This window comes from Salvelinus alpinus, chromosome 19, assembly GCF_045679555.1.
Source record: "Salvelinus alpinus chromosome 19, SLU_Salpinus.1, whole genome shotgun sequence".
Classification (NCBI taxonomy): domain Eukaryota; kingdom Metazoa; phylum Chordata; class Actinopteri; order Salmoniformes; family Salmonidae; genus Salvelinus; species Salvelinus alpinus.
The window spans coordinates 46,883,580-46,897,582 of record NC_092104.1 but is presented as its reverse complement, the minus strand read 5'-3'; the positions used below and the strand labels follow the sequence as shown (position 1 = coordinate 46,897,582).

At 45.2% G+C, this 14,003-nt stretch overlaps 1 protein-coding gene across 13 annotated transcripts in view; it reads right to left on the bottom strand.

Moving 5' to 3' along the window:
• LOC139545742 (myocyte-specific enhancer factor 2C-like) overlaps positions 1-14,003 on the bottom strand; it is a 94,536-nt gene that overhangs the window by 52,938 nt on the left and 27,595 nt on the right. For all 13 annotated transcript variants that reach the window (XM_071353837.1, XM_071353839.1, XM_071353840.1 and 10 more), the window contains exon 2: positions 2,898-3,087. In XM_071353837.1, coding sequence (XP_071209938.1) covers positions 2,898-2,951 — 54 coding nt within the window. In that variant the 5' untranslated portion in view covers positions 2,952-3,087. The remainder of the gene's footprint in view (positions 1-2,897; positions 3,088-14,003) is intronic.

Sequence of the window (14,003 nt, the reverse complement as noted above, 5' to 3'; positions counted from 1 at the left end):
GCTATACACAGTGTTGCAATGCTGCCACTTTTTGCCTGCTGGGTGGTGGCAATATTGTAATTACGTGTTCTGTAATTAAAAGTTGGAAATTCAAACATTGCAGATAGTTAAATACATGTTTGATGCAGCAGCATACGAATCAGCTACAATACATTTGTGAGAATATACAACTGTCCTGTATAGACAACATGAACCTGCATGACATGATCCGTCCTCGTGTTCTCTCCCAGCTTGGATAGAAAGTCGTTGTGCGTAAAACCTAATGCCAAACAATACAGTCAGTCCACCCTTAAAACACTAGCTTACTAGGGACTGTTTCATTATGCAGTGTACTATCTATATTCCGTATTTAGCTGTTATTTAGCTGCTATTCATGAACTTTTTTATAAAAAATGACACATCAAATAGCTTAACAGTTTTTAAAAAACGTAGTCGGCTTGAGGATGAATTCGCCCACTATTTATTGTTGAACTCGGCAGGTTTTGTCTGGCCAATACCCTGGTCTCCTTAAGTCGTACATTTTTGTTTGTAAATGTTTTCACCACGGTCTGTATGTAGGTCCAGGTTGCGGGCCTGACTGTTTTCTCTACTGAGTATTTCCAACCCAGACAGTCTTTCCTGAGACATTGTACATTATATTTCCATGGCGCTGCGCACAATTTCAACTTTAAACTGAATGACGCATTCTAAGATATACCAGAGATAAGGGACTGTTCATATTGCAACCATACAACACAAAAGCCAGTTCACCAGTATGAACAAAATCGGAAACGGCTTTTTTTGTTCAAGCCCTCAAGAACTGTTAAAGATGATAATCCGTTTGCATCTGCCAATTTATTGGCTGTCCGGTATCCAAACAACCTGTCCCCAGAGCTTCCTATACATTTCATCTCTTTACGTAATGTGTTGTGGACGGCGATTAAGGAGAATGAGAGGCTCAATTAAAGATGTGGCAGAACTGCTTATTTGAAGCACCACTCTCTTCTTCCCAGTTTCCCTGATGTTGCTATGGAAATCAAGCTGTTTTTACCATCCCTGTAACTGTCGCTTCGCATAAAGAACTACCTAAGACGGATTAGGCTCTTGGTCTGATATGCACCTTTTGAACACCTGAGGAAGCTCCACTCATCGCACTGGTGCCGTCGTAGTCTTGACCACGGCATTTGTTCACCGATATCCCCTTGTACTTTCAATCAGTAAACATTTTTTTATTTTTCAAGACCCGAGTCACATTCCTGAAGCCAAAGAAACAACACTTAGCTTCATAGTACACATGGAAATTAAAAAGGTTAATGAATGACTTTTCGGAGGGTTACTGTCAAAATGATTTAGAGCTTGTGCCCGCCCTCCTGAACATTTCAACTCACCACGCAATTAAAAAAGGCCTTCTTCAATTGTGCAAAAGGGGCGACACTTCAGGCTGAGTTGTGAGTTTCACAGATCCCCGTCTGCTACACTCGTGCACGTTTTCAAGATCCAGCAAAGTTACTCGCGTGGTTTGGTGATCCAATGCTTATGTGATGAGAACCTTGCCTGAGACCTGAAGACGTGTTAGTTTGATGTGTCAGTTTGTGTTTGACATAGTCTAGTTTCAAGCAGGGGCGGACTGGTCATCTGGCACTTAGGGCAACTCGCGACCGGCTGTGATCATCATAGAGGGGAGCATATCCATGCTCCAGAGAGTCTTAGCTTTCAGGAATGGGGTCATAATAGCTTATAGCCAAAGCGGTTCAAATGCTCGAGCCAAATTCATAGAAGGTAAATAAATTCAACATGGCTTCAGAAACCGCCAGAAGCTTCTGTTTACCACAGAGAGCATTGGAATCTATCTCTTCTACTTTCCGAGCTGGCAAAGTACCAGAATGTTGTCACTGGTTTTGAACCTGAATTTAGAGAACTGAATTTGTAAACTGAATCTGAATGCATCTGAGAAGCTGAATATTTTAAACGTTGGTTTACTTGAAATGATGGTTTGTAAACTTGATACACAGACAATTAATGCAATATGTATGTATACCATTTTGAAAATGTATGTATGAATATTGAATTTGAATATTCAATTAAATAGACATTTAATTTTTTAACTGAATGCAAATATCCATTCAATTCAGTTGAAATCATGAAATACAAGTTAAAATTTTGATTTCAATAATTCAATTTGTGCATTAAACATTCCAAAATATTACATTCCAATTCAATATCCTAATTGAAATTCCAAATTATAAATTTCAAATACACTTTTGGTTGGCACTGAAATTGCTCCGTAGATTATTTTCCCTGCTGTGAAAAACATATCAAATTAAGATAGTACATCTCTACCTTGAGAGGAAAACTACAGAAGCCCCAATAACCAGCTCAGCCACAGAGGGAGCATGTCCGCCTCTCAGTGCTCTCTCAGCTCCACCCACCTCTCTCGGGCTCTGCAGTGTGTAGTAAGTAAATCCCACCTCGGACCAGCCCGTTTCTGTTTGGTTGTTTGTTTGTGTTTTCTACCACCCTTCCCCTCCCTTCCCACCCCCATGCATAGTACTATTCCACTGCCATGACCTAAAGCGGGTGGCATGGTGTGATAGGGTATGAAAGGGTGCCACCAGTGTTTGTTGCCTGTTAGCCTCAAAGTGGGCCGCTAGATTTAACAAAAACAAGACCCACTACTACCCCTATGTAAACTACTACCCCCAGGGTACCCAGAACAATCATCCCACCTACACCCTTCTGCCTCCCCCCCCCCCACCACCACTAAGACACCATCCTATCCAGACTCCCTGAAGACTTCAGTCAGCACACCTACCGTCCTCTCTCCCAGGCCCACAATAAGGTGTTTCCCCACCCCCTCCTATACTCCTCCTCCTATCCAGCCCTCCACTCATCCATCCTCCTCTCTCCATGGGGCTTACCTGTCTGTTGCGTTCATCCATAATCCGCGTGATCTGAATCTTTTTCCTCCCCATCGTCCCGTCCTCTTCTTCTCTCCTCTCCCTAAAGAACGTTACGCTTTCTTCCCTCGCTCTTCTTCTGCCTTTCCTCAAACTGCTCTTTCTTCTTCTTTACTTGCTCCGATCAATTCAAAGATTCCAGCATCCGTATCTGCATGAGAGAAAGAGAGATAGAGAGAGGGAGAGAAAAGGAGAGAGAGAAGGAGAGAGAGAGGATAAACATTAAGTGAAATGAAATATGGCAACAAAAAAAACAAGGGGGGGATGGGGGAGAGAGAAAAGTCACATCATCGCAGCCACAAGGGAGGGTGAAGAAAGACAAAGAATCCGTCAACATGTTGTGAAAGCAGCGCTGTGTTTTTCACTGTTGATATCATGCAAATCAGGTTTGTTGCATTTCCGTGCCGACTATGAGGGGAGACAGTGCTGTCAGGCTCTCGCCTCGTTCACAGAGAGTTTGACAGTGTTTTGAAAGTGCTGCTAACTTAAACGCTCTAATCACCTACAGTGTAACATTACCTCCAGCCTAAGAAATACAGTTTGTTCCTCACGAAAAACAGCAGTTTGTTGACAGAACGACAGCAAGGTATGACTAGTCTAGTCTAGTCTACCTCCAATACGGTTCCAAAATGGGTACCATGGAGACTGGCTTGGATGCTGATATAAAACCTAGCCTTGCCTTGTTCAGACAAAAACACTATAGATTTTACCTTTAAAATCACAGCAATAGAGCTGATTCCCTACAATGGAAATGGAACCAAATTCCATAAAGAACAGAGCTTAAACCACCTGGACACAGTGTGTGTGTGTGTGTGTGTGTGTGTGTGTGTGTGTGTGTGTGTGTGTGTGTGTGTGTGTGTGTGTGTGTGTGTGTGTGTGTGTGTGTGTGTGTGTGTGTGTGTGTGTGTGTGTGTGTGTGCGTGAGTGAGTGTGCGTGAGTGTGTGCATGAGTGTGTGCATGAGTGTGTGCATGAGTGTGTTGTACCAAAGTCTGGGATATATGTGGTGGATTTTTCTATTTATTGTCATACTTGAGTAAAAGTAAAGCTTCCTTAATAGAGAATTGCCCAAGTAAAAGTGAAAGTCACCCAGTAAAATACTCCTGAAGTTCTGTCACTCTCATTGAAAAGCGTCTACGCAAGAAGCGGTAGATCTGTTCTATGTACGCTATTTCTATGCTTCTCATTCTTACATTTAGTTTCTGCATCTTTTACTTTTTGGTTTTGAACACCAGCTTCAAACAGCTGAAAATACAATAGTTTGGGAATGGAAAATATATTTCACAGAGGTTTAGATGGTACAATGATTCCCTACACTATATTTGCTTGTTTTGTCACATAAAGTGAAATACCATTAGAATTTTAGCAACCAGGAAATGGCAGAGTGATTTCTGCCCAGTGTATCTTTAGGCAAACCAGACGGCGCAATATTTTTGGTGTTTTTTAAAAATTGTATGGACAGACAGGGGCACACTCCAACCTCATTTACAAATGCAGGTTTTGTGTTTAGTGAGTCCACCAGATCAGAGGCAGTAGAGATGACCACGGGTTATAATGATAGGTGCGTGAACTGGACAACATTGCTGTCCTCCCTGAGCATTTGAAATGTAACGAGTACTTTGAGTGTCAGGGAAAACGTATGGGAGTAAAAAGTACATATCTTTTTCAGGAATGTAGTGGAGTAAAACCCCCAAAATAGAAATAGTAAAGTAAAGTACAGATACCCCAAAAAACTACCTAAGTGGTACTTTAAAGTATTTTTACCTAAGTACTTTACACCACTGTCTGTGTGTGTGTGTGTATGAGTGTGCGTGCACGTGTGTCTGTCTGTTTGTGCGTGCGCGTCTGTTTGTGTTTGAGCGTGTATGCAGTGCATACGTGTGGTCTGAGCTGGACCGATGGTGTGTGTGAGAGTGAAATAGCTGACTTCCAAAGAGGTTGTGCATGTGTGTGTGTGTGCGCTTGGGTAAGCCAGATCTCTGGTGCTTCTCTCCAGAGTGCTAAAGTAGGCCAACCCAATCTATCTCAGGGAAGAGCAGAAGAGCTGTTGTTGTGTTTTTTTCTTTTGACAGTAGAGGTGATAACGTCCCTCGTTATGCAAATGAGCATCCCATTATTTAAGCTCAGTGCAATGCAGGGAGCTGTCAGAGCCGTCGTAATAAAAACCCTCCATCTACCTTGCTTTTTTTCTCCTCCCCCTTTTCCTTCTTCTCTTTTCTCTCCTTTCTGAACCAGATTTCCAGCACCTGGCAGCGTGAGCCGGATACATTGATGTGGAAGACGACACCGCTTCACCAAAAGACATGTCAGTCTCTCTCGCTCTCTCTCTCTACTGCTCACACACACACACGCATGCGCACGCGCACATGCACACACACACATACACAGGCACACACACGCACATGCACACGCACACACACTTCCCTCCCCCTATCTTCCCTTTCCTGTTTGATCTCCCTCTAACCTGAATCCATGTGTTTATTAAGTGACATAAAGCACAAGAAAGCCCCTCCAAACCCCCATAGTGAACACACTGCTGTATATTTGACCCTTCCCTTGAGCGGAAACACAAGTCTTCCCTGTTACACTCCCATCTGATCTTGCTTGAGGAGCACAAGTGAGAATTATCCGCAGCATTGGAGAGCACAGGTTCACAACACCTGTTCTTCTGTATGCCACTGGTGTGGACACATCTCCTGAGAGGTGGAGTGAAGGGTAATCAAGCCAGTTAGATATAGCCCATAGCCTGATGGCTCCTAATGGTCTCCAGGTTGACAGTTTCTCAGGTTTCACATGTTCATTCCAACATGGCGACCAAGCTTGCCCCCTTGAGTCGATTTGCGTGCCCGCGCGGAAATGTAATTAGCTTAATAAAAAACATCAATAAAAATCTTTCTGTTTAAGGTAGAGACTTCTCCTTTTTGCATGGGTTGCGTCTCGATCCACCCAATTCATCACTGTCAGCGGTGTTTGTCAGACCGGGAGACATCCCGAAAATCGGTCTTGTCACAAAAACATCTGCAGAGTCCAAACGGTTCGTGCTAGAAACGACCCACTATGGAAAGCTGAGACTCTCATGAACACGATGGTGTTCTCTGTTTTGCTCTACGACCCCCACAAGTGTCACTGGACTTCTCTGAAGTCGGTCCAACAGATGTGCCAACTTCTGTCTGTAGAGTCGAACAGTTTGAGCTAAAAACTCATACGAAAGCTGAGACTCTCACGAACACGTACATGTTGGTTGTCTTGCTCTACGGCACCCACAAGCTTCACAAGACTTGTCTAAAGGTAACCCGTTATGGGGCTGAAAAATAAATGGAAGTGAATGGGGTAGTTCCACATCAAAGGTATACACATCATTCCATGGTAAAATTATTATAAAAACATTTCCTGAGCTTTCTTATATTTGGTCTCTCTCTCTCTCTCTCTCTCTCTCTCTCTCTCTCTCTCTCTCTCTCTCTCTCTCTCTCTCTCTCTCTCTCTCTCTCTCTCTCTCTCTCTCTCTCTCTCTCTCTCTCTCTCTCTCTCTCTCTCTCTCTCTCTCTCTCTCTCTCTCTCTCTCTCTCTCTCTCTCTCTGCATAATGATCCCATTAACGCCTCAACAAAGGCATGCTCTTCTTTCGCACCCTTGTGACAAAACCGTACTCACCTGATGATGGTTTGGAGCACCACTGCGAATGACACAAACATGGAACACCGGAAACAAGACCACTGACTGCATAAGCAACCATAGGAAACAACGACACTAAAGTTAATAGCATCAAAAATCAGACAGTGGTTCATTCTTCCGAAACACTTTCTATGGTTACACTGAATAAATATTAAGAAGTCTTCACAGTAAAAACAACAAAGTGCTTTCAGGAAGATAAAAGTGTCATCAGACAAACTAACACTAGAGCCTAACAGTGGTGCTCAACACTCCACAGACACAGACACAACAACTACAGTACATGTACAACGACATATAAATCCCCCAGTCAGGCCAGCATACCTCAATCAGAACCTGACAGTGTCTTGAACATTTAATCTGGGCTTTGACTCCAGCAACCAACGCGCCTGATGTGAGGTACGGCTGCGTAGCCCCATGCCGGTGATCCCCCTTCCTCCCTTTTCCTTCCCCTCCCCCCTCCCTCAAACACGAGGTCCCCCCCAGCTCCTTAACGCTCCCTCAACCCTCACCCCCCTTTCCCACACACCTGCTACCATCCCATTTGAGTGCAAGGCAACTCAGTCCTCCCTGAGATCGCCCACTGCCTCCCCAACATCAACTCCCTCTCTCTGTTCCTCCCTCCTACCTCCTCCAGGCCTGGCGAGGGAATCACCCACCACCCTGACAGATTACCACAGAGCAGCTCAATCCGATTTACCCCTCTGATGCCGTCCCACCATGAGACGCTGCGGCCAGAACGAGAGAGAGAGGGAGAAAGAGAGGGAGAAAGAGAGAGAGAGAGAGAGAGAGCAATCCACCCCAACAAGGTAGAACTAAACTCAGCAAAAAAAGAAACGTCCTCTCACTGTCAACTGCGTTTATTTTCAGCAAATTAAACGTGTAAATATTTGCATGAACATAAGACTCAACAACTGAGACATAAACTGAACAAGTTCCACGGAAATTGAATAATGTGTCCCTGAACAAAGGGGAGGGGGTCAAAATCAAAAGAAACAGTCAGTATCTGGTGTGGCCACCAGCTGCATTAAGTACTGCAGTGCATCTCCTCCTCATGGACTGCACCAGATTAGCCAGTTCTTGCTGTGAGATGTTACCCCACTCTTCCACCAAGGCACCTGCAAGTTCCGAGACATTTCTGGGGGGAATGGCCCAAGCCCTCACCCTCCGATCCAACAAATCCCAGACGTGCTCAATGGGATTGAGATCTGGGCTCTTCGCTGGCCATGGCAGAACACTGACATTCCTGTCTAGCAGGAAATCACACACAGAACGAGCAGTATGGCTGGTGGCATTGTCATGCTGGAGGATCATGTCAGGATGATCCTGCAGGAAGGTTACCACATGAGGGAGGAGGATGTCTTCCCTGTAACGCACAGCGTTGAGATTGCCTGCAATGACAACAACCTCAGTGCGATGATGCTGTGACACACCACCCCAGACCACGATGGACCCTCCAACACCAAATCTATGCCGTTCCAGAGTACAGGCCTGTGTGTAAGGCTCATTCCTTCGACGATAAATCTGAATCCGACCATCACCCCTGGTGATACAAAACTGCGAATCGTCAGTTTAAGAGCACTTTTTGCCAGTCCTGTCTGGTTGTTGCCGGTGATGTCTGGTGAGGACCTGCCTTACAACAGGCCTACAAGCCCTCAGCCCAGCCTCTCTCAGCCTATTGCGGACAGTCTGAGCACTGATGGAGGGATTGTGCGTTCCTGGTGTAACTCAGGCAGTTATGGTTGCCATCCTGTACCTGCCCCGCAGGTGTGATGTTCGGATGTACCGATCCTGTGCAGGTGTTGTTACACGTGGTCTGCAACTGCGAGGACAATCAGCTGTCCGTCCCGTCTCCCTGTAGCGCTGTCTTAGGCGTCTCACAGTACGGACATTGTAATTTATTGCCCTGGCCACATCTGCAGTCCTCATGCCTCCTTGAAGCATGCCTAAGGCACGTTCACGCAGATGAGCAGGGACCCTGGGCATCTTTCTTTTGGTGTTTTTCAGAGTAAGTAGAAAGGCCTCTTTAGTGTCCTAAGTTTTCATAACTGTGACCTTAATTGCCTACCGTCTGTAAGCTGTTAGTGTCTTAACAACCGTTCCACTCGTTCATTAATTGTTTATGGTTCATTGAACAAGCATGGGAAAGAGTGTCAAAACCCTTTACAATGAAGATCTGTGAAATTATTTGGATTTTTACGAATTCTCTTTGAAAGACAAGGTCCTGAAAAAGGGATGTTTCTTTTTTTGCTGAGTTTATTGGCCATTTATGCACTCAAAGAGGACTCCACAGAAAAACGAGACTGACACTTTTGAGGGCAGAGTGAAAAGAGAGGAAGAGAGAAGACTTACAAGACTAACACGTTTTCTACGCCACACTAAGCCAATTCACTAATCCAAAACCAAACCATATTGGGAGAGGACAGAGCAGACAAAATAAAGAGATGGGGAAGGAGAGACCGAAGGATTTTGTTTCTCTCTCTCCTTTACAAAGTGAGACGGATGGCATGTTCGCATCCCAGCACAACTGGGGGAGGGCCAGTGTGGGTAAATGCTAAAGTCATTGTGGACATTGGGAAAGAAAATATGGGCTGAGGGAGCGAGAGAGCGGGATAAAGAATGGTGGCCATACCTATACAGAATAGTCTGGACTCAAAGTAGCAGAGCCTAGAGAGAGCTGACAGAGGGAAAAAGAGAGAGGAGAGAAAACGAGAGAAAAGCAGAAAGAGGGATCTATGAACAGGCACCAGACCTCTCAGGGGGAGGGGAAGAGCTCTAACCACAACCCTCCCATCTGTTAGGCAGACGGAGGGAGAGAGAAAGGGAGGGAGAGAGGGAGATTCAGCACATAGATCTAATGAACACTAATTAACACTCTTTCTGTTTTCTCCAACTCTCTCTCTCTCTTTCAGAAGTAGAGCTGGGAGGGTGATGGGAACACATACACTCAGTACACCATGAGGCTTGATTCTAGGTCGCTTCACTCCCAAGTGTTTAGTCACCAAAAACCAATATACAGCACGTCGGCAGCATTTCTTCTCGCCTTAATAGACACTGTATCCACTGAGTGTACAAAACATTAAGAACACCTGCTCTTTCCATGACATAGACTGACCAGGTGACTCTAGGTGAAAGCTATGATCCCTTCCTGATGTCACTTGTTAAATCCACTTCAATCAGTGTAGATGAAGGGGAGGAGCCGTGTGTATCAAGAATGGTCCACCACCCAAAGGACATCCAGCCAAGTTGACACAACTGTGGGATAACATTGGAATCAACATGGGCCAGCATCCCTGTGGAGTCCATGCCCTAACGAATTGAGGCTGATCAGAGGGCAAAGGGGGGGGGGGTGCAACTCAATATTAGGAAGGGTATTGTTCATGTTCTGACGTTGAGGACTGCACCAGAGAGAATCAAAAAGCGAAGAGAAAAAAAGAGGAACATTATCTAGGCTGGTCCTCAGCTCTAATTCCTCTCTTTGATAGGAATTTACATGGTGCAAATCAAGGCTTTTGGGAGAGGGGGCGGGAAGAAAGACAAAAAAGAAAGAGCGAGAGAGAAAGAGATGTCGAGAACATATACTGAATGACGAGGGACAACAACTCTGAAACCCAGGTCCTCTCCATGAAGAACATATACACCAACATATGCTGACATTTTACATTTTTCAACCGTACTCGAGGTAGGCCTACGATGCTGAGAATTGGAGAAATACATTTATCATGACAGGATTGGTGGTGCTTTTCCTAGAACCCCACCTCGGCGGCGAAGCCGCTCTCTCCCCGTGGCACATCTGATACACATTTGGTAATAGCATGTCTATTGGGAAAAACTGCAGTATCCTCTATCCTCATAGGAAATTAGGTCGTGAGGATTTGAAATAACATATTACACTGCAGTAAGTAAACCTTTTAGGAGGTGTATGCTACATTAAATAAACCCTCTCTCTTTTAAAATAAACTCCCATTTCCTTGAAGAGGAGGGAAAAAACTGCTTTAATACAGTTTCCGAACAATCTGAATATGAGTACACACACACATACTCTCTTGGCTCCGTTTCGCTTAAGAATCCCTGTCATATATCTTCTCTTAATCCACCCCCCCCCCCCAAAAAAATGTCATACTGTACGCAGGGCTAGTGTTTAGAGTTGTGTACTGTTTGGGGAGGTGCAGCTGTTTATCTGTGTGTTGCCTGGGTGTGGGAGGGAGAGGGGAGACAGTGGCCAGGGGACTGTGTATTGCCTCTCTCATTGTGTCTCTAATGTCATTACAGGCAGTGACTCCTCTGTGTGGCACATCAACCAGCGCAGCACTCTCCGCCTGTCAGGCCCAGATAGGCACGGTGACGAATGGCTATCAATTCCTCTCCCTCCCTCCACTTCCCCATGTCCTTTAGGAACACACAGGAGAGAATGACCTAAACCTGGGCTGTCGCCCATGCGTAGGTGGGCCTCTGTGCTGGTGGTGAATCACACCAAATATTAGGGCTAATTTAACGCGTTAGCAGCTAAAGAGATTAGCAGAATGTACATCTGGGATTAGCTTGATAGCAGTGTCTCATGGTGTAATGTGTTCAAGCGTTCTTCCAATTCAGAGGCTGTGTAGATTGTGTGTGTGTGTGTGTGTGTGTGTGTGTGTGTGTGTGTGTGTGTGTGTGTGTGTGTGTGTGTGTGTGTGTGTGTGTGTGTGTGTGTGTGTGTGTGTGTGTGTGTGTGTGTGTGTGTGTGTGTGCGTGCGTGCGTGTGCGTGTGTGTGTGGGGTACATGCCTCTTTCTATTAACTCATGTTACATTTGGATCATTAGCAGACAGAGATGTTTTTGAGTAGAGAGAACTGTCTATTGTTAAAGGTGCAATATGCAGAAATCGCTCTGCCATTTCCTGGTTGCAAAAATTTGAATAGTTTGCCTAATTTCAGTTTATGTGACAAAACAAGCACTTATAGTGTAGAGAGTCATTGTACCATATAAAACGCGATGAAATATATTTGCCATCACATTTCTATGTGAATTTGGTCAGGTCGCCCAAAAAGTTACATATTGCAGCTTTAAGGAGAGAAGGGAGGCAAGTTGCCTCTTCATTTTCACAAAGTCTATTCTATCTGACATTGATTGGATTAGCTGGTGAACTGGATCTAGGCGTATCATTAAAGACTAACGTCATATTATACCTCAATTCCACAGCCCTGTATCCACTCTAAACCCAGCCCGAACCCCAAACCCCCGAACCCAAACACTCGCCTCATGGCACACCCCAACCCATCATTAGACCCTCTACCCCCTGTTCACTCCCCCTACCCCACCCCAGTCGCCCCCCAGCACCTCAGTGGACAGAAAGGCAGGAAACACACACGCAGCACACTCAGCGGAAGGATGTGACATCAGCAGCCACAGACAATTAAAGGTGTAAAGGTGCTTCCTTTCCTAAACTCCCTGCGCTTCCCTAGCCCTCCGCCAGAGAAAAAGAGATGTCCGAGTCTTCTGCCCACCTCAACCAGTCAGCGTTTCACCCTTGGGAAGACCATTGGGAAGACCAACAGAGGTTCCCTCCATATCCCATGTCATAAAAACAAGGCACTTCTGTGGCGAAAAGACTTCTGGAAGAAATCTCTCCAGCTTTTAGCCATCAAGAGAAATAAATCACCACAACCGCACTGCCCGCCATCAGATCTGGATTTCCTCATGATGCAACAGGACACATCGTTGTGATTGTGAAACCTAAACCGAGAGGACTAAAGACATTTTTTTCTACTGTATAAAAGATTTCTCAAAAAACCCGTTAAGCCTTCTCTAAAAAAAACAGGAGGGAAAAAGAGTAAACTAAAGGCTTTATAAGCGATCGTGTGACATTATGGATGAAGTGCATATTTGTGTGGCAGTGTTGGGTGAATAGAGGCCTTTTGAGTTACTACGCTAGATTAAACCCTTATAGGAGAGAGGAGCATTTGTATTTGTGCATTACAGAGCATCCTTTCAGCACCTCGACTGCAATTGCTTTCCTCCACAAAAACTACATCAAGTGGAAATTGGTTTCACAGCTCCAAACAGTACCCTGCCCGCCCACGATGAGTTTTGAGTAGAAAAAAAAAACTGAAGCATTCAAATTGCTTGAAATAGAAAACAAAACATATATGAGGAGGTTGATGATGTGTCTCTAGTTTGTTTCTGATGGGTAGTGGACAATAAGTCCGTTTTTCAGTCAGACAATATTTATATACTTTTTTTAACACACAATAAGAAGGTGGCATATGCAAGTAATTCTATTCAAATGATAGAGGCTTGGTTATTAACTTACCTTTTAAAAGCTACAAGGTGTTTTTGGCGAAACCTCATCCAATCAATGAACCTCTGCATTTCCAACTAGAATTCTGTTGCCATGCATTTTTATTAGACCAATGGAAATCCATTCAGCGCACAATGGTCTCCTCTTTCATCTCTGTGTGCTTTGAGAGACAAATAAAACCTTTTGAACCCCTCTCAACTCCTCTCTCGGTGGAGAGGCTGTGAGGTAACAGGGGCTTTTAGGTCCAGCGCTGATTACTACAGTATTGTGTTCTGACCTGGTAGAGCAGGGGGGAGAGGAGGAGGAGACAGAGGGAAACAGGGGCCGAATGGCGTACAGGTAGCCATCTGTCAGAGCCAAAATGGAGACAGGTGAGAGCTGTCTTTCCATAGCCCATTGCTGACTCCCCCAAGGACGAGGGGACTTGACACAATGCGTCAACCCCCCTTTGAAAGCAGGCCAATAGCTGTAAAACTGCAGCTGCTTCATGGGCCCAATGGAAGCAGCGAGTGAGAGGGAGAGCTGCCGGACAGCTGAATACTGCTCTCTGTCACCTGCCTGCCTGCCTGCCTGTTGGCTTTTGCTGCATCAGCGGCCATCAGGACTAGCGACGTGACTTGGGGACAGTAGCTACAGTTCATGCATGCAATAGCTGATATGATTATCATGGATTGAGCGGGTGATTAAAACCGCAATCAAAGCAGTCCCAATACCTCAATGGACAATGTGGTGGGTTTAGAGGCCAATGATACTATTTGGAAGAGCGTTACGCAATAATGGAATGTTGTGAATGATAAAGTGTTCATGTAGAAGCTGGTTCTCTGGGTGCTGTGCCAGATTATTGGGTGAACCGTAGCTACTCATCAGAGTGAAGTAAGTGGGCAGACTGGCGAATCTGACACACCAGTGTCCGTGTGCCACGGTGGACCAAAGTGCAGCAGCGAAGAGCAGAAGTAGAGGTAACCATGATTTGGGAAGGCCCCAGAAAGGCTCTGATGAATCACTGCTGTGGTGTGAGCATTTCGTTTTTTCCATGGCACGAGTAAAGATGAAGAGGGGGCGATGGACTGAGTAAAACAATCCTTGCCACACAGTGAAAAGACATCAGGGTGGACAGAGT